At 39.1% G+C, this 22,097-nt stretch overlaps 1 protein-coding gene across 1 annotated transcript in view; it reads right to left on the bottom strand.

Moving 5' to 3' along the window:
• hmcn1 (hemicentin 1) overlaps positions 1-22,097 on the bottom strand; it is a 538,964-nt gene that overhangs the window by 151,784 nt on the left and 365,083 nt on the right. Inside the window, exons 60-63 of the mRNA XM_069942357.1 lie at positions 16,156-16,358; positions 12,784-12,865; positions 9,963-10,094; positions 1,780-1,929 (exon numbers count right to left, since the gene is read on the bottom strand). Of these exons, the coding sequence (XP_069798458.1) occupies positions 1,780-1,929; positions 9,963-10,094; positions 12,784-12,865; positions 16,156-16,358 (567 nt within the window). The remainder of the gene's footprint in view (positions 1-1,779; positions 1,930-9,962; positions 10,095-12,783; positions 12,866-16,155; positions 16,359-22,097) is intronic.

Below are 22,097 nucleotides of genomic sequence, written 5' to 3'. Positions count from 1 at the left end.
CTCTAAGAAGAATGGCACATGCAGGAAATTTTTAATGATCAGTTAAGATTTTAAGAAGATGGAAGTAGTGAGCAAAAGTATTGTGTGAGCTGGCCCGCCCCCTGAACCTGTGACTCCTCCCTCCCGAAAATCCCAATAAAGGCTGTTACACCCAAACTCCTCCCTCAGTACCTGCCTTGGAACCAGACCAGCAACATGTGAGATGCGTTGATGTCTTAAGGTGATTAAAGCTTATTAATCACAACTCTCTGTCTAATGTGATTGATCAATAGCGCTACCCAGGGTATGTAAGGAAAATTACTCTGTTATGTGGATGTTTAATTGGAAAACACTATCTTTTTTTAAAATTTAATTTGGCATCTTTCTATGTTAATAATTCATGAGAAAAATCTGGAAGGTTTGTTTTTCTGAGGGTTGTTTTTGTTCCTTTGACGAATTACAAAGGAAATATGGTATTAGTGCAAATTCTATATTTGTATATTATCAATTAAGATCTTTTGTAAAACAGTTATGTGGTCGACATATGATTTTATTGCCTGAATCTAGTTTTGAAGAATATGCACTTTCAATACCAAAAAAGGGATATATATCTGATTTGTATTGTATTTTACAAGAAATTGATAGTAAAAAAGACTGGAATAAAGATAAGTTGAAATGGGAAAAAGATTTAGGACATAAAATAGCTGAAGAAGCTTGGATGGAAATTTGTCAGAATAGTATTCGGAAATTAATTAATGCTAGACTAGCGATGATTAATTATAATTTTATTCATCAGCTATATTTAACGCCGGAGAAATTAAAAAAATTTGGTCTTAGTAAGTTGGATTCTTGTTTTCGATGTGATCAGACGGCCAATACTTTTTTGCATACTGTTTGGCTTTGTGATCGATTGCAACAGTTTTGGAAAGGTATTCAATCTATTTTTAACAGTTTATATAATATCCATCTTGTACTAGATCCCGATATATTTTTATTAGGGAACATGCAATCATTAATTGATTTAGGTTTAGAGGATTATCAGATTTCATTTATCTATTTAGCATTAGTCGTGGCTAAGAAATGTATAGCACTTACTTGGAAAGATAGAAATATACTAACTTTAGATAAGTGGTATTTGGAAATGAAATTTTGTTTGACTATGGAAAGGATATCTTTTTCAATTCAGGATAAGATGTCTTTTTATAAGTTAAAGTGGACTCCGTTTGCTAATTATATGCATTTAAGTTTGATTTAAATATATGTTTAAGCGTGATATTTTAGTATTGACAATTTTTTTTGTTGTTAGAATTTTTTTTAGGTTAAGTTTTATCTCTTTTTTTGTAAGTGGGTATTTTTTTCCATATATAATATTGTTAATTTTATTAACTCATCACTCTTTATTTTGGGGGGGGAGGGTTAGACTAATTTTAAGTTAGATTATTAATATTGTGTTACAATTAACGGGGGGGGGTTATTTTGTGTAGTTTTCTGATGTAATATTGCAATCATATCATTTTAATTTTTTTTATTTTTCTTTAAATGTAATTCTCTATTGTATTCATGTTACAAAATTTTAAATAAAGTCTTCAAAAAAAAAAGAAAAGAAAAATCTGGAAGGTAAAAGTTGGGTTTTGTCTCTCATGCTATTTTTTACACTTGCTATTGCCTTTGGCTTGTTTTGACCGATTATGCATTTAAACTAAGTGAATCAATTCTGATATAGCAACTTGATGGATGTGGTGGCCTAATGATAAGATCAAAGCAGCAGCAAAAGTATATGGCTACATGGCCCTAGCATACCTTGAATTGTCAGGATATAGGTTTTCCGAGCTACCCCCTCCACGTTTGCCGCCACACAGGTGTAAGAGCCACTGTCTTCAAGCTGTGAGCGAGCAATTTGCAATTTGCTGCCTCCAGACAGAATGTGCATCTCCAAGGAGTCAGCATCTTCTGAAGCAAAAGAAAACACAATAGAAAATTCTTTCATCGGTTCCTTTGTGAGAATTCATTTTCCATTTTAGGAAAAAAAAATGTGAGAAAAATTAATATTCAGACAACTATATTCATACTATTTTGAGATTGGTTGGTTCTGTTTCAGCTGATCATAGAAGAGGAGTAGATATCAACTGCTTCCTCATTTGTCAGTCTTTAAGACAAATATAAATTGATATTAAGGATTTGACTGCCTAACTTTCTTCCTTTTTAATTGAATTTACATAATTTGATGGAAATACAATGTGCAGAATATCTAAAAGTACAGAAAGGATATGTGGGTTGTAAATGTGAAAGTCATTGGCACAAAATCAACCAAGAAACAAATACAATCCTATTTAAAGATTACAATTGGCTACAAAGAAAGGGTAGCTAAGCACTTTATTCCACATGCTAAACATTACAGAGTATAATATGTATGTATGTATCCAAACCAATTACAGATGTGGAGACTGCAGATGGCGCAATCTAAAGCCAAACAGAATCTGCTGGCGGAACTCACAAAGTCAGGCAGTATCAGAGGGAGAAAAAGAATGGTCGACGTTTCAGAACTGAACTCTTCATCAAGACTGGGGATATGGAGAAGAAAATCTTCTCTTCTTAAAATAATTGATAAATTGTTACTTTAACTGTTGTACATATTTGATTTTGCAGCAAACTGATAAAATAAAAAAAAACTGCTGGAAATGCTCTGCTGGTTAGACAGCAATTTTGGACAGAGAGCAATAACATTAACCAGTCAGGGTGATGACCTTTCATGACAACTAAAACATTGCGCAAGAAACGCCTTCAAGTTCAAAATAAAATGGTGTTGTGCTATTGAAAGTTAGATTTATCCAAACAGAGCAGGATACCCGATGTTCTTTAGAGAAATTCTCACGTTGCCACTGTGATGGATATCGTTTATAGCCAGTACAGATACAGACTGGCCCGTCCTCCTGATGACATAATCTCCTAGACTCCTCCTTGGACTCCTCCCCTGTGACCCAGGCCATAAAGGTTGAGTCATCTCTTCCTTCCCTGCACTTCCCTAGCTTGGACCCGGGCCAGAAAGTCTTGCGTGTTATAAAGTCTATCGTTCCCCTTAGTCTTTGTCATTATTGGGGCAACTGGTAGTGCCCAACAATTAATTACACACAATTTTTTAACGTCTCTGGTAATGGAGAAGTTGCTGCGCCCTGATCGGCTAGAGGTAGATCCCTAAGTCCCAGGTGCATTAGAACTCTTTGAACAGTGGGTGAACTGCTTCAACAACTTCCTCGAGGCCGCCGCTGGAGTGGTCGATTCGGACGAGAAGAGGCAAGAGTCGGCCAGAGGGCTTTCCAGGCCATCAGAATCAGCATGACCTACACCGAGGCGACGGCTGAACTTTGGACGCTATACAAGCCCAAGGTTAACGAAGTCTTCTCCCGTTATCTGCTGGTGTCCAGGAAACAGCAGCCTGGTGAGTGGGTTGAAGAGTTTGTTCGATCCCTGGTCACACTGGGAAAAGACTGTTTGGGAAACCCTACGGGGACCCAGAGCGTGGTAGACCTTGTCCGGGACGCTTGAGTGTCGGGGTTGAGGTTGGATTATATCCGACAACACCTCCTCGAGGAGGATCAGCTCCCACTAAAAAGAGAAATCCAACTGGCCAGAACTTAGATTCAGCCCAGCGTCACGTGAGTCAATCATGGGCAGAAGCAGGCCTACCATGTACGACCCGACCATGGCTGCGGTGATGCCGACATCGTCGAGATGTAACTTCTGCGGGCAGGCTAGGCACTCGAGACGCCTCTGCTTCATGAAAGGAGCTACCTGCTCGGGCTGCGGGAAGAAAGGCCACTACCAGAAAGTTTGTGGATCCAGAATCCTGTCCAGGAGAAGCGCGGTGTGTGCGACTGAAGAACTTCCGGAACTGACCACATGCGCGGTAAGGATGGCACCATCTTACTCGCTACTGCCCCCATCCTCTATGCCGCGGCACACCTCATCGATGACGTTATTTCCGCCCTCGACCACACCACTTCAGCCTTCTTCCTCAACGATGACAGCGTGGTCAACATAGAGGCCACCATCTTGGGCGTCGGGCCTCCTCACTGACAACAATGATGAGGTACCTGTCTTGGTGTCAGTCACCTTCAATCAAGCCAGCCCTCACCCGATCACGAACTCCATGATGCAGATCGAGGTGAATGGGCACAAGACGAACTGCCTCTTTGACAGCAGCAGCACCGAAAGTTTTATCTACCCTGAGATGGTCCGCAGACTCTCCCTTCCCGTCTGGCAGATGACCAGATCTGTATCGATGGCGGCAAAAGACCAACAGTCTTGTATCTGGGGATACTGTGTAGCGTTTCTGATGGTGGCGGGGGTGGGGGGGGTGGGGATGTTACAATTATTTTGTATTGTTGATCATGCCCCAGCTCTGTGTGCAGATCCTCCTGGGCCTCGACTTCCAGTGTCAGTTGAGGCGTGTGACGATGGCGTTTGGGGGCCCCCAACCGCCACTCACCGTTCACAACCCCCAGCTTATGGATCCTTCTCCCCAACCAAGGACCCAGTCTCCGGCACCATCCTGCAGCCTCACCACCCTGCAGGTGGCCCCTCCATCACTATTTGCAAACTTCACCCTGACTGTAAACCGATTGCCACCACGAGTAGGTGCTATAGCACTGAAGATATGGAGTTCATCTGGGCCGAGGTTCAGCAACTCTTGGCAGAGTGGATCATAGCCCCGAGCTTCAGCCCCTGGAGGGCGCAGGTCCTCGTGGTCAGAGGGGCAGGCAAGCCCCAGATGGTGATTGACTATAGTCAAACTATCAACCAGTTCACCCAGTTGGACGGATACCTACTACCCTGGATAGCCGACTTGGTCAACAAGGTCACGCAATACAGAGTCTTTTCGACCATTGACCTCAAGTCGGTTTACCATCAACTCCCCCTCCGGCTGAGCGACTGAATCTACACGGGATTCAAGGCTGACGGCAAACTGTTTCATTTCCTGCGGGTGCCTTTTGAAGTTACTAACGGTGTCTTTGCTTTTCAGAGAGTTATGGATCAGATGGTGGAGGAGCACAAGTTGATGGCAACGTTCCCATATCTCAACAATGTCACCATCTGCAGCCATGACCAGCACGACCACGACGCTCACCTCGCAAAGTTCCTACGTATGGCCAAGTCTTTTAACCTGATGTACAATAAGGACAAGTGCGTGTTCAATAATGATCACCTGGCCCTTCTCAATGCATCGTGGCACATGGTCTCATTGCCCCAAATCCTGACCGCATGCAACCACTAATGGAGCTCCCAATCCCAAACACCCTAAAGGCACTGAAGAGGTGCCTGGGCTGTTTTCCTATTATGCACAATGGGTGCCAAATTACTCCAATGAAGCCCACCCACTGATCAAGTCCACAACCTTCCTGTTATCGGCAGAAGCCCAAGTTGCATTTCACCAGATCCGAGGAGACATTGCAAAGGCCACAATGCATGCTGTGGATAAATCCATTCTGTTCCATGTTGAAAGCGGTGCCTTCAACTTGTAACTGGCCGCCACATTTAACCAGGCAGGCAGGCCGTTAGTATTTTTTCCCGCACCCTGCATGGAGCTGAAGTACGGCACTCCTCCATCGAGAAGGAGGCACTAGCGATCAGTGAGGCGGTGTGCCATTGGCAACATTACCTGGCCAGTAAAAGGTTTACCCTGCTGACAGACCGGAGGGCCGTGGCCTTCATGTTCAATACAAAACAGCGGGGTAAAATCAAAAATTACAAGATTCTTAGGTGGAGGATTGAGCTATCCACCTATAATTATGACATCTTGAATTGGCCAGGTAAACTCAATGATCCCCCAGATGCCTTATCCCAGGGGACATGCGCCAGTGTGCATCTTGACTGTCTCCAGTCCCTACACAACAATCTGTGCCACCCTAGAATCACGAGGCTGTACCACTTTGTCAAGACTCGGAACCTTCCATACTCCGTAGAGGATGTCCGGTCCATGACCAGACACTGCCAGATTTGCGTGAAATGTAAGCTGCAGTTCTACCGGCCAGAAAAGGCACACTTCATTAAGGGCTTACGCCCCTTCGAATGACTCAGTGTTGATTTCAAGGGTCCCCTTCCCACCGTCAATAGGAATGTCTACTTCCTGATGGTGGTGAACGAGTTCTCCAGGTTTCCCTTTGCGATTTCCTGCCTGGATATGACCTCGATGACGGTTATCAAGGCGCTGCGCAGCATCTTCACTCTGTTTGGGTACCCCGGCTACATCCACAGTGACCGGGGGTCTTCGTTCATGAGTGAGTAACTGCGACAGTACTTCCTAGCCAGAGGCATAGCCACCAGCAGGACCACCAGCTATAACCCCAGGAGAACGTCACCTTCTGGAAGGCAGTGCTCCTGGCCCTCAGGTCCAGAAACATTCCAGTGTCCTGCTGGCAGGACGTCTTGCTCGAGGCACTCCACGCCATCCGATCACTGCTGTGCACCGCTACTAACACCACCCTGCATGAATGTTCTTTGCTTTCCCTAGGAGATTGGCGAACGTTTCCTCCATCCCTCCTTGCATGGCAACCCCAGGGCTGGTCCTGCTACGGAAGCATGTCAGGGGCCATAAGACGGATCCACTGGTGAAAGCGGTGCACCTCATTCACGCCAACCCCCAATACGTGTTCGTGAGGCACCCTGATGGCCACGAGGACACTGTACTGATCTAAGACCTGGCGAGGGCCAGAGACCCTGAAACGGCCCTGCCTGCTGCCAACCAGCCTACAGATCTGATCACACTACAAAGAAGCACAATACTGGAGTCCGAGCCACCTGGCTCCTCCCCCCAGCAGTCGGCTCCCCGGGAGACATCGGACCACCCATCCTCCCAGGAGTCCCCCATTAGCTCCCTGACCCAAACTGTTCCCAACCTGGCCTCTCCTGTGACAGCCTCCCCCCCACCCCGAGGAGCAGCGCACAGACACGCTGGCCCCCCTATCAGTCCAGCAGAAGGAGGAAGTCGCCAGTGCAATGGAACCTCTAGTCAGACAGAGAGAGTTTTCCATTTTCCCACTTTTTTTTTCTCTCCCTTTCTCGTTATTGTTCCCTGTGGTCTCTATTTAAAAAGAGGGGATGAATATGATGATATGGTTTATTGGAGGGGTGGCCAAACCGTGGCTCGTGAACCACATGCAGTTCTTTGATCTTTAATATGTGGCTTGTGGACAATTCAAATATTCTATAAATTTTGACCCTCCCCCTCGCCCACCCGACTGACTTGCGCTGCCGTCTCTCGGCCGCCCGACTCGCGCTGCCGGTCCCTCGCCCGCCCGACTCGCTTTTTAATAGCCTGATATTTGTAGCATTGTATTTTAGTCATAAAAATATAATTATAATAAGACTAATTTTGTAAGGTGCCAATCTGATTAAGATATCTCTGATTTTTTGGTTTACGTTTTTTTAACATTGTGTCGTCATGATTACTGAAACTAATACAAATTAACTGTTTAAAGACTGCATGCATGAATAAATATTATTGCATTTAATATGCATTTCTTAAAATTTATATAAATATTTTTGTAACAAAATGTGTATGTAACAATAAAAACGAATGTGTGCATTTTGTTCATGTCCTGTGGCTCTCAAGCATCTGAGCTTTACCGTTTGTGGCTCTTACATTAAGCAAGTTTGGCCATTCCTGGTTTATTGTATGTACTAGCCAGTACAGGCATGGGCTGGCCTGTCCTCCTGATGACATCCTCACCTAGACTCCTCCTTGGACTCCTCCCCTGTGACCCAGGCCACAAAAGTCGAGCCACTTCTTCCTTCCCTAGCTTGGACCCGGACCAGCAAATGTTATGTGTAATAAAGCCTATCCTCCTTGGACTCCTCCCCTGTGACCCAGGCCACAAAAGTCGAGCCACTTCTTCCTTCCCTAGCTTGGACCCGGACCAGCAAGTGTTGTGTCTAATAAAGCCTATCGTTCCCCTCAGTCTTTGTCTTGTGATTATTGGAGCAACTGGTAGTGCCAACATCCACAAGATGTCCATTCTCCAAAGTATGTTTTTCCTGATGTAAAACTCACCAAAATGAACAGAGTGAAAAACAATAAAATTGTTTCAAGTGAGATTTTCAACTTCACTGGTGTGAATAACAGCTATTCTTATTTCATCACCAAACAATCAGGATTTAATAAGCTTATTTTACCATGCTGTTTAAAAGGCCAACACTCAAATTGCACCAACTGTCCTCAATTTGATCTTTGGGCCCTTACAAAAACTCACTCCTGCCTTGATTCCTTTGATCGTAGGAGTCTGACCTTTGGTCATGCTCTGCTTCCTAACCTCAGGATCATACCAGGATGTTGCTGTCAACCTCTACCCTGTTAGTTAATTGAATTTAAACAGTGTATTTAAATGTAGTCTGCACTTGACATTGCACAGCATAACATTGTGAAATGAAATAATCTTAAACATTTTAGTACCCATTTGCACAACAGATATTTTTAAACATTCTGAAAGATTGAACGAAATAAATGTGTCACTCTGGCATTTTGTAGATATACTGAAATAAGGTAACTTTCCAAAGAGAACAATAGCTGATAAAAAAAAACAATTGTTCTCCTCCAGACAAAATTTAACAACTTCATTAACTTCATTGCCAACTTATAAACTGCCCTCAAATTTATCTGGACTGTTTCTGATAGCTGTTTCCACCTCAGGGGACAAATTGTCCTCAGACATCTATGTCACTCACTGACTGACTGACAGCTACCTCGATTATACCTCTTCCCCTCCTGTCCCTTGCAAGGATGCTCCCAGAATGAAGGTTTCCACTCCAAGACATACAAAACGTTCTCTTGCTTTATAAAGATGGATTCCCTCTAACTGTCATGGATAAAGCCTGCACCCATACCTCCTTATTTCTTGTACTTTGCCCTTCTCCCAGGCAGAAAAAAGACAGAGACCCTTTAGTCCTCACTTTCCTCCCCACTAGCCTCATCCAATACATTATCCTCTGACCCTTCTGCCAACTTCCACGCAGTTGCTCTACCAGCCTCTTCACCCCTGTCTGCTTTTCACAGGAATATGTCTCTCTGGGACTCCTTAGAATGCTCTTCCCTCCCCACCCTCCCGTGCATGCCTAGGCACTTTCTGTTGTAACCATAGTTAAGTGTAAAACTTGTCCCTACATCTTCCCCCCTCACCTCCATCCATGGCCACAAACAGTCCTTCCAGATGAAGCAGTGCTTTTCATGCACATTGTCCAACTTAATTTACTGCATTCAGTGAACTTAATGTGGTCTCTTCTATATTGATGCAACCAGACACAGATGGGTGACCACTTCACTGAACACCTATACTCTATTTTTGAGTCTCAACGTGATCTTCCTGTAGCCAACCATTTTAATTCCCCCAACCGTTCCCACAATGACAAGTCTATCCTTGGCCTTATCCATTAACAGGGTGAGATTAAATGTAAACTTGAGAATCAATGTATCATATACCTCCTGGACAGCCTTTATTGTAATGGCATAAATATTGGTTTTACAAATTTTAGATAACCCCCACCCCACCTGGCACAATTGCTCCCATCTCTTCTTTACCCACTCCTGTACGTTTTCCCCCTCTAACTTTTCTCTCACCTGCCCGTTCCTCGGTCTCTCCTTCCATGTACCTCTCACACTTTCTGTCCTACCCCTATTACCTCTGCCCACCCCACAGCTTCTTTCCCCCTTTACATTTGTACTATCACCCCTTACCTGTGATCTTGACGAAGGATTCAGAACTGTAGCATTGACTGGACATTTCTAACCATGGGCGCTGTCTGACCTCCAGAGTTCTTCCGGCAATTAATTGTCTGCTGAAGATTCCAGCATCTATCTGCAGCTTTTGTGTTTCCCAATGCTGCATTTATTTTGGCAGAATTAATATACCACTAGGGGGCATTATCTACCTATTTCAATGCAAGAAGAAACAGTCCTTTTACAGTTTCAGTACCAAGGTAGCAGCACATCTTACCAATGGTTCTCCCATTCTTCAGCCAAGTTAACGTTGGTGGAGGAATGCCAGTCACATCACAGGCAAAGGTGACAGGATTGCTAATGACCTCATTGACTTTTTCTTCTGCCTGGCCTTCAATTGTGGGTGGGACTGTATGAGAAACCAAACAGTTTATATATAATTATATCTTTAGTTTTCTTAACACATCTTGCGTCTAACAATGCTTCTAAATCTATCGACTGTGCAAGAAAATGGCCAAGATTTGCAAGCCTGTCATTGTATTATACTCCATGGCTTTGTCATAATTAAAAAATATACGAAAGATTGTGATTGTAATTCTTCTGCAGTAATACAATTTGGCATAAAACTGCATTGGAGAAAGGTCAACTATTGCTTATGAAGGTGGTTAACATAGTGAAAATGTACATTGTCTCTCTCATACACACACAATTTTACTCTATTTTATCTGGAGGGTAATTGCTTCTGTTATTTACTGTGACAGTCCAGAATAACTAAAATAAAAATATTGATGGATAAAAAGCAATGAATTGGTCCTAGGGAAACAATAATAACAATGAATAACTTGCTTCTGCAAATAGCTCTGAAACAGGAAGAAGAACTTTCCGTGCCCCTGGTTCTGGCACTTTGAGCCACTTTTATAACCATTTGGAGTGCTAGAAAAAAAATCCAAGAATGATCAAGTATTAGCCCTTTAGATTTCTCTGAGCACTTACTACACACAGATTATCTCTCAGGACATGCAGAATGTAGATGGTGAACAAGGAATGAGAAATTAAATGTTGGTCTTAGCATTACATATATTTCTGAGCCAGAAGGTTGCTCATTCAAGAGGCCTCAGCTCATATTTTTGTAATTTTGAGATCAGAAGTTGAAGAAATTGAATAGGAATTTGAGTCTACTCTGCAGGATAAAAAAAAATAGTGCACTGCTTATGGAGTCTTGCACAACTGAACATTCAGGTATTCTTTGACATATGAATTTTTACTATAATGACATTAACTCTTTTGGGTACACGTGTGCAATTTACAAGTTTATTTCTTGCAACTATGAATATATTGGATAGTGCACTATTCTCTGCACAGAGAAATGCATGAGGTGGAAACAATCAAAATGCATTTTGTCCAGCTCTTTTAACTGAGGAAATTTTGCTCAATGAAAAGTTTTCCAGGAATTCAATGCTTTTGTAATTCAGGAATATCTGTCCAATCTTTTGCATGAGGTCTCCTGCACCAAATGACTTTTAAAAATGCAGCATTTTCCAAAATACTGATGGTTTCTCTGGTGGCCTGGAGCTCAGCCAAAATTCAAACATCACCTGATGAAATGAACAGATTATTGGAGTACAATTCTCCCCAGTTGGTGGGACCCAGCCATGTTCACTTTGTCCAATATAACAACTTCAAAAATACTTTTCCTGATCGAATGACCCAAAACTTGAAAGGCTCTAAAATTTTCTTTTTGTTCAGGCTGCAATTCCAGGGGAGTACTGGAAATGGCTTATGCATTATAAAGCTTCTTTTAATACTGAGAGAACTTCATTGTTGGAAAAAAAACACTAAATTAGGATTCAGTTTGCCTTCTGATTTCAGCTGATGGGATCTTATTGCTAAAAGACTAACTTCGGTGTTTATTTGAACAGCATTTCAAGGTGCTTATGAGGTACTTCGGCCTGTCCCATAAGTTCCTTCATTTTAGTGGAAGCAGAGAGACTTCACATTTTTTTGAAGCCATGGAGGAAGGTCAGTCACTTGGTCTATTTGGATAAGGTTAACATTTTTAAGGAAGGATGACCCAATGGATCACACATGACATGAAACAAATTCTAGCATAGCTTGGCTGCAGATGTCATGATAGTTTTTAGCTTATGGGAGGATATGTAAAGTAATGTACTTAGAGCTGTCAAAATATGCAAGGAATTACATAACTTATGTTTATCTCAAAATTATTATAAATATAACACATCAGCTGTCAAAAGACACATTTTGCATTCCACATTTCCAGCATTTAGTCTTGTAATTTCAGATTTTGCATCTTGTCCCAGTCATACCTTCCCCTGACATAGAAGAGCAAAACAATTACAGGTGCAGGACATATGACATAGAAGTGGAATTGTAGACAAAAAGAAACTCAGTGGAGAGAGAACTAGTGAAAATGTTTTGGATGGATAGTTTTCCATCAGACCTGAAATGCAGACTCTGTTTCTCTTGCCTGACCAAGTGAACGTTTTATTTGCCCTCCATGACTAGCTTTTATCATTCACTGGGCCTTCCCAAACTTTTTTAGCCAGTATTTGTGTCCCCCAGCTTCTCCTGGTCTTCACTTTAATCACAGACCTCCCCCTTTCTTCTCTCCCTCTATCTCTGCCATTTAAGAGCGTTTTATTTCTGACCTTCCCTAATTCCGATCAAAGGTCATCAACCTAAAAGAACTGACTCTTTCTTCTTCCACGAATCATTGCCAGATATGCTGAACATTTCCAGCATTTTCAATTTTTATTTCAAGAAATAATGTTGGTTTTGAAAATAAAACAGAGCCTCTGTAAAGCACAAGAAAATCATATCATATCAGAAGAGAGTTAAACAAAGCCCTCAGACTTAATTCTATTGCCATCAATGGAAATAAATAAGTCACTCTGCATAAGGGGTGGCCAATCCTTGTCTGACAGAGAGGAATATTTAATCTTAAAACTTTGTGTAACTAACACTGATTGACATTGGACTTCATGAATTTGGGAAGAGTATTTGTTATCTTATTTCATGCTTTCATCTAAAAATAAATTTAATTACCTACAAATTATATTTATTCAAAACAAACTTACTGTGTACATTGAGGTGGAAATTTTTATCCACTTGTCCAGCAATATTTGAGGCCTTACAGACATATTGGCCTGTGTCTGAAATCTGTGAATAAAATAAGAGAAATATCTTTCTTTCTTTTTCAATCTTTTTATTATTATTATAATTTATAAACACATACAGTTCAAAGAGATATAAAAAATACATAGTAAGTAATGAATTAATACAGAGATATTAAACAATAATATTACAGAATAAAAATATATCATAAAAATTTTTTTTAGATCAGTTTAGGGTGTGAACTATCTCTAAAAAAAAAAGATATAATTAATAACAATATATGAAAAAAGAGAAAAATAAAACCCCAAAAAAGAAGAAAAAACAAATCTGAATTAAAAAAAACTTTAAAAAAAACCTACAGATATAGCTAAACCACGCCGATCACTCCGATCTCATCTTACAGCCCAATTATCATACATAATCATAGTAAGAAAACAGAGCCAGATCAACTCACCACAAATGAAACTCAAACTTAGAAGGGGATTCATAGACAGAGTTTCTAATTTTCTCTAAATTTAAACATAGTATAGTTTGGGTAAACCATTGGAAAACAGTGGGAGGATTAACCTCTTTCCAATTCAATAGTATAGATCTTCTAGCCATTAGTGTAAGAAAAGCAATCATACGATCCGCAGGAAGAGATAAATAAGTCAAATCTATCATAGGTAATCCAAAAATTGCAGTAATGGGATGTGGTTGTAAATCAATATTCAAAACAGTAGATATAATGGAAAAGATTTCCTTCCAATAATTCTGTAAAGAGGGACAGGACCAAAACATATGTGTAAGGGAAGCTATTTCCAATTGACATTTATCACATATAGGATCGATATGAGAATAAAAGCGATGGAGTTGATCTTTAGACATATGAGCTCTATGAACAACTTTAAACTGTATTAGTGAATGTTTTGCACATAGAGAAGAAGAGTTTACCAGTCGCAGAATTTTATTCCAATTTTCATTGGAGATATGAAGGTTGAGTTCTCTTTCCCAATCATTTTTAAACTTTTCAAAAGTCCCAGAATTTATTTTTGTAATTATATTATATAATTTAGATATCACACCTTTTGGAGGGAATTTTGAATATAGTATATCCTCTACAACAGTCGTAGTCTCCCGATTGGGAAAAGAGGGTAAAGTCGAAACTAAGAAACTCCTAATCTGCAAATATCGAAAGAAATGAGATCGAGGTAAATCATATTTCATGGATAATTGTTCAAATGACATGAAAGAGTTATCCAAGAATAAATCCGAAAAGCATGTTATACCTTTAACTTTCCAGAGTAAATAAGCTTGATCAATTAGAGAGGGATGAAAAAGGAAATTTAGTACAATAGGAGTTTCCAAGATAAAATGACTTAGGCCAAAAAATCTCCGGAATTGAAACCATATACGTAGTGTATGTTTAGCCATTGGATTATCAATTTGTTTATATAATTTAGTAAGAGTAAAAGGGAGAGCAGCTCCCAAAATAGAGCTAATTGAAAAATTTTGTATCGGTTTAATTTCTAAATTTACCCAATGGGGATTTAGAGATAATTCTGAATAATTCAACCAATATCTTAAGTAACTAATATTAATTGCCCAGTAATAAATTCTAAAGTTGGGTAATGCCAACCCTCCCTCTCGTTTAGATTTCTGTAAATATTTTTTCCCCAATCTAGGATTCTTGTTTTGCCAGATATATGAGGACAATTTAGAATCGACCTTATCAAAAAAAGATTTAGGAACAAAAATAGGTATAGCTTGGAATATATATAAAAATTTAGGTAAGATCATAATCTTAATAGCATTAATTCGGCCTATCATGGATAGGCATAATGGTGACCAATTGGTAAGTAAACTGCCGATCAGGTCCAATACAGGGAAAAAATTAGTCCTAAACAAATCTTTATGTTTTTTAGTAATCTTAATCCCTAAATATATAAAATAGCTATTTTAAAAGGCAAACTATCATAAATAGGAACCCATCCATTAAAAGGGAATAATTCACTTTTATTTAAGTTCAGTTTATATCCCGAAAAATTAATAAAGATAAAACTGCAGGAATAGAATTTTCAGGATTGGAAATATATAACAATAAATCATCTGCATATAGTGATACTTTATGAATATCCCTGCAACGAATAATACCAGTAATATTGGGTGCTTCTCTGATAGCAATTGCCAAAGGTTCTAAAGCTAAGTTAAATAATAAAGGGCTAAGGGGGCACCCTTGCCTGGTGCCCCGAAATAATCGAAAATATGGCGATCTTTGGGTATTAGTAAAAACCGAGGCAACTGGGGAATTGTAAAGAAGTTTAATCCAAGATATAAATATTGGACTAAAATTAAATTTTTCAAGAACTGTAAATAAATAAGGCCATTCTACTCTATCGAAGGCTTCTCAGCATCTAGTGAAATAACACATTCTGAAGACTTATGTGAAGGAGTGTAAATAATATTCATCAATCTTCTAATATTAAAGGAGGAATAACGATTTTTAATGAATCCAGTCAGGTCTTCAGAGATAATATATGGTAACATCTTCTCTAGCCTTGTCGCTAGAATTTTAGAGAAGATCTTAGAATCAACATTCAACAAAGAAATAGGTCTATAAGAAGAACATTCAGTCGGGTCTTTATTTTTTTTCAAGATTAGAGAAGAAATATCTTGAAAAGAAAATGGAAAATAATGTAGTTTTATGAGAATGAATAATCCACACAAATTATTAAAGAGGGTCATGTGGATATTCAAATAGATAACTGTTTTACAGTCAGGATAATGTGATCTATTTTGTAACCACGTAAGAATACACCCTCCCACTGTAGTGCACCACTGTGGGGAGTATGTATATGTATAGAGTGTATGTGAACAGTTTCCCAAGATGGTGGATGGCATCATTATGTAAAAGTACCTAATGTCATTTGAATCTTGCACCTGTAAGTTATTTAAGAAGCCTCCCAAGTAACTCAGAGACATAACAATAACCATTTTAATTCTCAATATAAATTCAATTATAAATTACAGAACACAGGTCAGCTTTCCAAATGTGCTGTATTCCAGTGATGTCAATTTAATGTGTTTGGGGTGAAAGGATCTAAATAGTGAAAAGGAAATTTAGAATTGATGTTGAAAAATTCTTCTGCAGGCAGAAATTGATTGACAGTCAAACTTCTTTAAGTCTTTTGAAAGTCACAGGTTGAATTCAACTTTATTAAAACCAGTAACTTTTTTTAATACATTTCAAATTTATCCCAGCCTGTGGAATTTTCATCCTTTCTTTTAATCTGAAACATACAATCAAGTTTCCTAGCATTGCTAAATGCATTTGAAAAGAAAAGCCAAATCTTTACCTCAGCATTTGTGATCTCCAGAGTTTGGCCATTGGCCAGAGTTCGAATGTTGCTGGACTCGATGACTGGGCGGCCATTCTTAAACCAGGAGATAAAGGGTGGTGGTATTGCATTTGATTCACACTCCAAAATAGCTGTACTCCCAGTGCGGACACTGATTGAGAGAGGGAAGTCACCTGCACCATCCTTGATAGTTGGTGGAACTGTAAGAAAAGCAATGCTGTAAGGATAGCTGAATGTGACATTAATTGCAATGTGCTTCAAAAGAACGTAGATTGTAATAATTTCCAAGCAGACTTCCAATCATATCACTGTCTGTAAACAGATTGCATATACTGAATGCAGGATAGTTAGCAGATCTCCAAGAGCAATGTGGAAATAGCAACGTCCTACAACTTACTACTTAGAATCAGACTGAAGGAGACTAGAGCTTGGTGATGGATGACATAAGGCTTTGTTTCCCATAGCTTGCATGATGGAAGGAAATACAACTACTACTATTCAATTGAACTGCTAACATATAAAAAAATCTCATGTGCCCTTCTGGGGAAATTGGCAAGTTCAAACAATGAGCTGCAGCAGGAAAGATGACAAAAACAGAAGTAGGAAAGAGGATTTAAAAATCAAAAGCAGAGCAAAAAAAGCCCTTTGAGCCTACTGTAATACCAAGGTGAATTTTTCTCTCCAGTTTCCTCATCTCCTGATGATGCTCAATGCCCGAATGTATACCAGACTCAGTGTTAAAAATATCCCATGAAATTATACACATTGTCGTCTGAGGTACAGAATTCCAAAGATCCACAACCTTTAGAAATGCAAGAAGTGACCATGCAAGCACAGTAACCCGCTGGGGAAATTAAGTGGACAAGAGTTGTTATGAGCCCAAAGAACCCCAAAACCCAGCAACAATAAACATTCACCAAGACAAGTGGTTTTTAAAACAAAAGTTATTTTTAATCAACTTTAAACATAAAAATAGAATCAAACTTTAACTCTATACTTATATTTAACTATACTCTATACTAACCCAAATTAACCCCCTTCTAATTCTAAGCACACATGTATGTAATGTGTGTGTAAATTTTAAAAAAGTTATTTGGTTCACTGTTCAATTTCACTTCTTCTCCAAGTTTTCTGGCAATTCTTATACCGTGCACAGAATTTAACATGTATAAAGTTCACCAGGCTTTGGTGCTTCAAAGGTATGTTTACCACTCAGGAAGGTTCTTGTAGCGTTTGCAGAGAGATATTTGTTGTTCCAGGATTTCCACAACTGAGGTACCACCATTAGTCACCTCAAGGACTTGCTGATGAAACTTGCCCCATCAGGGTTTTCCAGTTGGTAACCTCTTCCTCTAGGCCATCACAAAGCTCCACTCTGTTCCTCTTATTCCAAGAGAAACATCAGTCAGATAGCACTGACAGCATCCACTGCTTTGGAACTTTACATCAGTTCTTCCTGGATTGCACTGTTCAGTGTCTCACACACACTGACTGAGAGAGCTTGTGTTCTCTCTTTCTCTCTCTCCAACTGAGACTCCAGTAGAAAGCATGTGACTCATGTGACTTGCAAAACCCCCACCTTCTCCAGCAAACAACAGGAGTTCTTCCTTCTGCTCAAGTTGTTATCTTAAGTATAAACAAAACCCAGGAGCGACCTTTCTGTGAGCACTTTGCAGAAAGGATACTTATAGACAGCCCTACTCCAGCAAGACAATGGTCAAACATTTTATGAACCATTAGCACCTATTGGTGAAATAACAGAGATCCTGCAATGTGAATTCTTCAGTCTTTCAAATAAGATCTGCTTAAAAATGTGTGTATGTATGTAACCTATTTTAAATTTTACCAAAATCCCAAATACTACCAAATTCTCCCAAAACATTACAATCATTACAGAGTGAATATACAACTGGGACAATAACTGGCATCCAGTGGGTATTTTGGAATTTCAAAACTGATCTACCTTGTATGAAAATACTGCAACTAACTGAAGTTGATTCAATCATTTTCCTTAGGGATGGGCTTTCAAATTTTATACAAGATTGAGGAGTGATTTCATTAAAAAAGAAGCTCTGAAAGATTGATGTAAAAGATACCGAGAGGTAATTTCCTTCAGGTGGAGAATCTAGAACCTGGACCAGGAGACTGACCACATTGTACAGATATGGCAAGAAATTTATTTAATTTGAAGATTTGCCTGATTCCCATTAACCATACTACTTCAGCATCTTAAAAATGGATTAGATTGGATCTAATAATTTCTGCCTCTAGGAAGAGTTACTACATGAAAATGAGACTAAAGAACTATTTAAAACACTTGACAATCTGCAGGACTATTTATACATTTCTCAGTTCAGAAATTTGTGTTAAATAAAATCTGTGGTGTGACATTATACCACATTATACCATTATAAACCAACCCATATTCACAGAGGAGGAGAAATATGAAAATAGAGTGGAATTATACATGAACAATATCTTGAAATCCACTCTCTAAGTGTTCTGTTAGTGTGCAGATCATAGAATTATCATCCTTTAACTTAACAACAACTCTGATCATTTACTACTTCAATTTTCTAACCAAATGTTTCTAACCAAATGTTGATTACTTAAATTGGGGTAGATCTCCTGACAAGAACTGGAGTTGAACAGTCACATGCAGATTGTCAGCAGTTAGTAAAAAGAACAAATTTAACTCCACTTTATTGTTTACGCTTTACAGCCAGATGGACTATATTCTAGTACAAGCTGATATTAAAACCATAAGGTATTATTTCTGGTTTCCAAACCTGAATTGTGGGATAATTGTCACCATAATGCTTGTGTGGGCCATTAAGTAAAATCAAAATCCTATTTAAAAATACTCATATTCTACTGACTCAGGGAAAGAATTTCTTTGCTCAATGTTGCAACAAAATACACATTTACAAATCACCAGCCAGATGTTCTTTGTGAGAAGCCTCAATGAATTGATTAGTTGAAGCTACATAACAAATATGATGACATCAGCATTTATCAAAATGTGATTAAACATTTTCGCCCAAAAAATTACTTTTATCTACATGATTGAAAAATCATTTAAATTAATTGCTGGCCAAACAGATAGATTTTTATTGGTGTGAAATATCATTTAGGTTTCAGTCTTTATCGTTGTTGCAGCTGATTGGATGTTTGAGTGTATTAAATTGAAACTGTTAGTCATTACTTCAAAATTAATTATGCAAATTTAATACCAGTAGTAGGTTCAGCAAATATTTAGTTGTGTTTGAGTTCACTAATGTAGAATACCATGGGTGTCAGGTGATAAGGCAAATCAAAAATGATGGTTAGATTGGATTGTTGGGTTTGAAGTGGGAGAAAATAAAGGATAAAGGAAATGTGTTTTAAACATGTCTATTGTAATAAATAGATAAAACTTCCTGCTGAATTTTTTGGTTGCAAATTTAGTCAACAAATTCAAATGCATTAATTACAATAATCTCTGTGTTTAGCAAAATCCGGGCATGCTTGCCACAACTTTAGATGTATTATAAATGGGGACATTATTTCTCATTTAATAAATAACAGATTTTACAGTGATATTTATATTAGGGATTGCAAGGCAATAAATTATTAGCATGTCAGATCAAATTTACCTGCAAGAAACTTAATGCCACTAATAATGCAAATTATACACATGATGGGTCATTTTTGGATTGGCTTGGCTGTAATGCAGACATAAAGCATTTAATTTTATTAGTATTAAACTTCAGCAACTTATATTCTCTTCCTTACAATGCTTTTCAAAGTGACACTGCCATTAATCAACTCCAAAAGTAATGTAACCCCTAAATAAATTTTCAAGTTTGGATTTTCTTCCTTATTCATGATGGGAACACTGCACAGGAGTTTGAACCCTGAATCTTCTCCATCCATCAACTGTAATCATTGGTGATCTACACCTCAGCTCCACTTCCCAGCTTCCATTACCCAAAGGTCCCAGAAATCTTTCTAAATTACTAACATCTATTGGAATTATTAATATTCCATTAACTCAGTGCCTAGACTTTTGGGAACAAATTTCAGATCCATTCCAAAAATGCCTTGGTTGTAAAATTAAGATGGTGTTCTCCTGATCTTGACTCTCCCAGAGAGGCAATAGTTAAAAAATAACTTGAATACAAAAGGTTAGTTGCCATGCAAATTAATAGGGTGGTTAGCAAGGCATATGGCGTGTTGGCCTTCATTCGTAAAGGGTTTGAGTTTAAGAGCCTTGATGTAATGTTGTAGTTTAAAAAAATTCTGGTTAGATCACACTTAATAGTATTGTGTTCTCCTCTGGTTGCCTCAATATGGAAGCTTTCGACAGGGTGCAGAGGAGATTTGACATGATGCAGCCTAGATGGAAACCATGTCTTGTGAGGAAAGGTTGAGCAAGCTAGGGATCTTCCCCTTTCACTGATGGCAGATAAGAAAAGTCTTAAATAGAGGTGGATAAGATTATGAAAAGCATGGATAGGGTGGACAGCCAGCAACATTTTCCACAAGATGGCAATGGGCAATGTTAGAGGACATCTGTTTAAGGAAAGTGAAAGTAAGTTTAGGAGAGATGTCAAATGTAGGTTTGTTTTACACAGAGAGTGGTGGGTGCCTGGAATGCATTGCCAGGAGTAGTGATGGAGGCTACAACAATACGGACATTTAAGACTCAGATATGCATATGGAAGCCAAAACATTGGGGGGGGGGGGGGTTGGTGAGAGAGATGAATGGATTTTCAGGAAGGTAAGTATGAGATTGGTAAAAGGATGAGTTTATATAGAATTGAACAACATTGTAGGCTGAAGGGCCTATACTATACTGTTCTAAGTTACAGATTAGAATTATGGAAGTTGGTTGCAACTATGTCCACCATTTCAGGAATAACTGCACAAAACTTGGTTTTATTATTGGATTCTATGCTGTACCTGGGAATGAAAATCACCTGGGTCTGAAGCATCATGCCTTTCCTTCACCCATTATAATAAAGAAACATACATCACCCATCCATTTAACATAACTGTAGGTCAGAGTATGTTTTGCAGTGATGAAAAGAAACCCAGGACTGGCTTCAGAAAAAAAAAACTGCAAAATTTCTGCCGATACCCTAAAACAATTAAGATACACGCTGTCACACCCTTACAATCATAGGCATCAATTTATTCTGTTTGCTAAAGATGTAATTGCCATCCCATCATTTTGTAATTCAGTTGGAGTAACCCTTTGAGGAGTTTACACATGTCAGATAGGTCCTCTAAGTGGAAACACAACCTCTTTCGACTGTAAACATTTGTGTTAGAACAGATTTCCTTTCCCCATAAGGTACCCAATTCCATTTATGAATTTACCAAACCATATGTCCCTCAGCGGTTTCCCAATATTTTCTCTCAGACTGAGGTCACAGGTCTGTCATTGCCAGGCATCTATCTCCCTGCTGCTCTTCTTGAAAAGGGGCACCACTTTTGCCACTTTCTAGTCACCTGGCAGCTCACTTTTAGCTGCTAAATTATTAAAAATCTCAACCAGAGCTCCAGTAATCTTTTCCATTTCCCCCACAGAAGCCAAGGACAAATCTCATCCACCCCTCAGAATTTATCTGCATTGAAGTCTGCTAAGGCATTGAGAACTTCCTTTTTATTTCTGAAGACTTTCACAAGACCTCTACCTTCACCTTTGCTGAGTTTTCCCAATGATAAAATGTTTCCTTTGTCACTAAATGATGAAAAGTATTCATTCCAAACTTCATCCTTGCCTTTTGACTCCACGCCCAGATTGTCCTCATTTTTCCTGATGGGCCTTAAGTCTTTCTGTGAAATAATAATTCCTACCTCAACTCTATTTCCACATGCTTTGCTTAATTCATTATATTTTTTAATGATATTTCATTTGTTTTTTATGCAGTTTCAAATGAAAATTTTATAAA

This window comes from Narcine bancroftii, chromosome 5, assembly GCF_036971445.1.
Source record: "Narcine bancroftii isolate sNarBan1 chromosome 5, sNarBan1.hap1, whole genome shotgun sequence".
NCBI classification, from domain to species: Eukaryota; Metazoa; Chordata; class Chondrichthyes; order Torpediniformes; family Narcinidae; genus Narcine; species Narcine bancroftii.
This window is presented reverse-complemented; position numbering and strand designations above follow the sequence as displayed.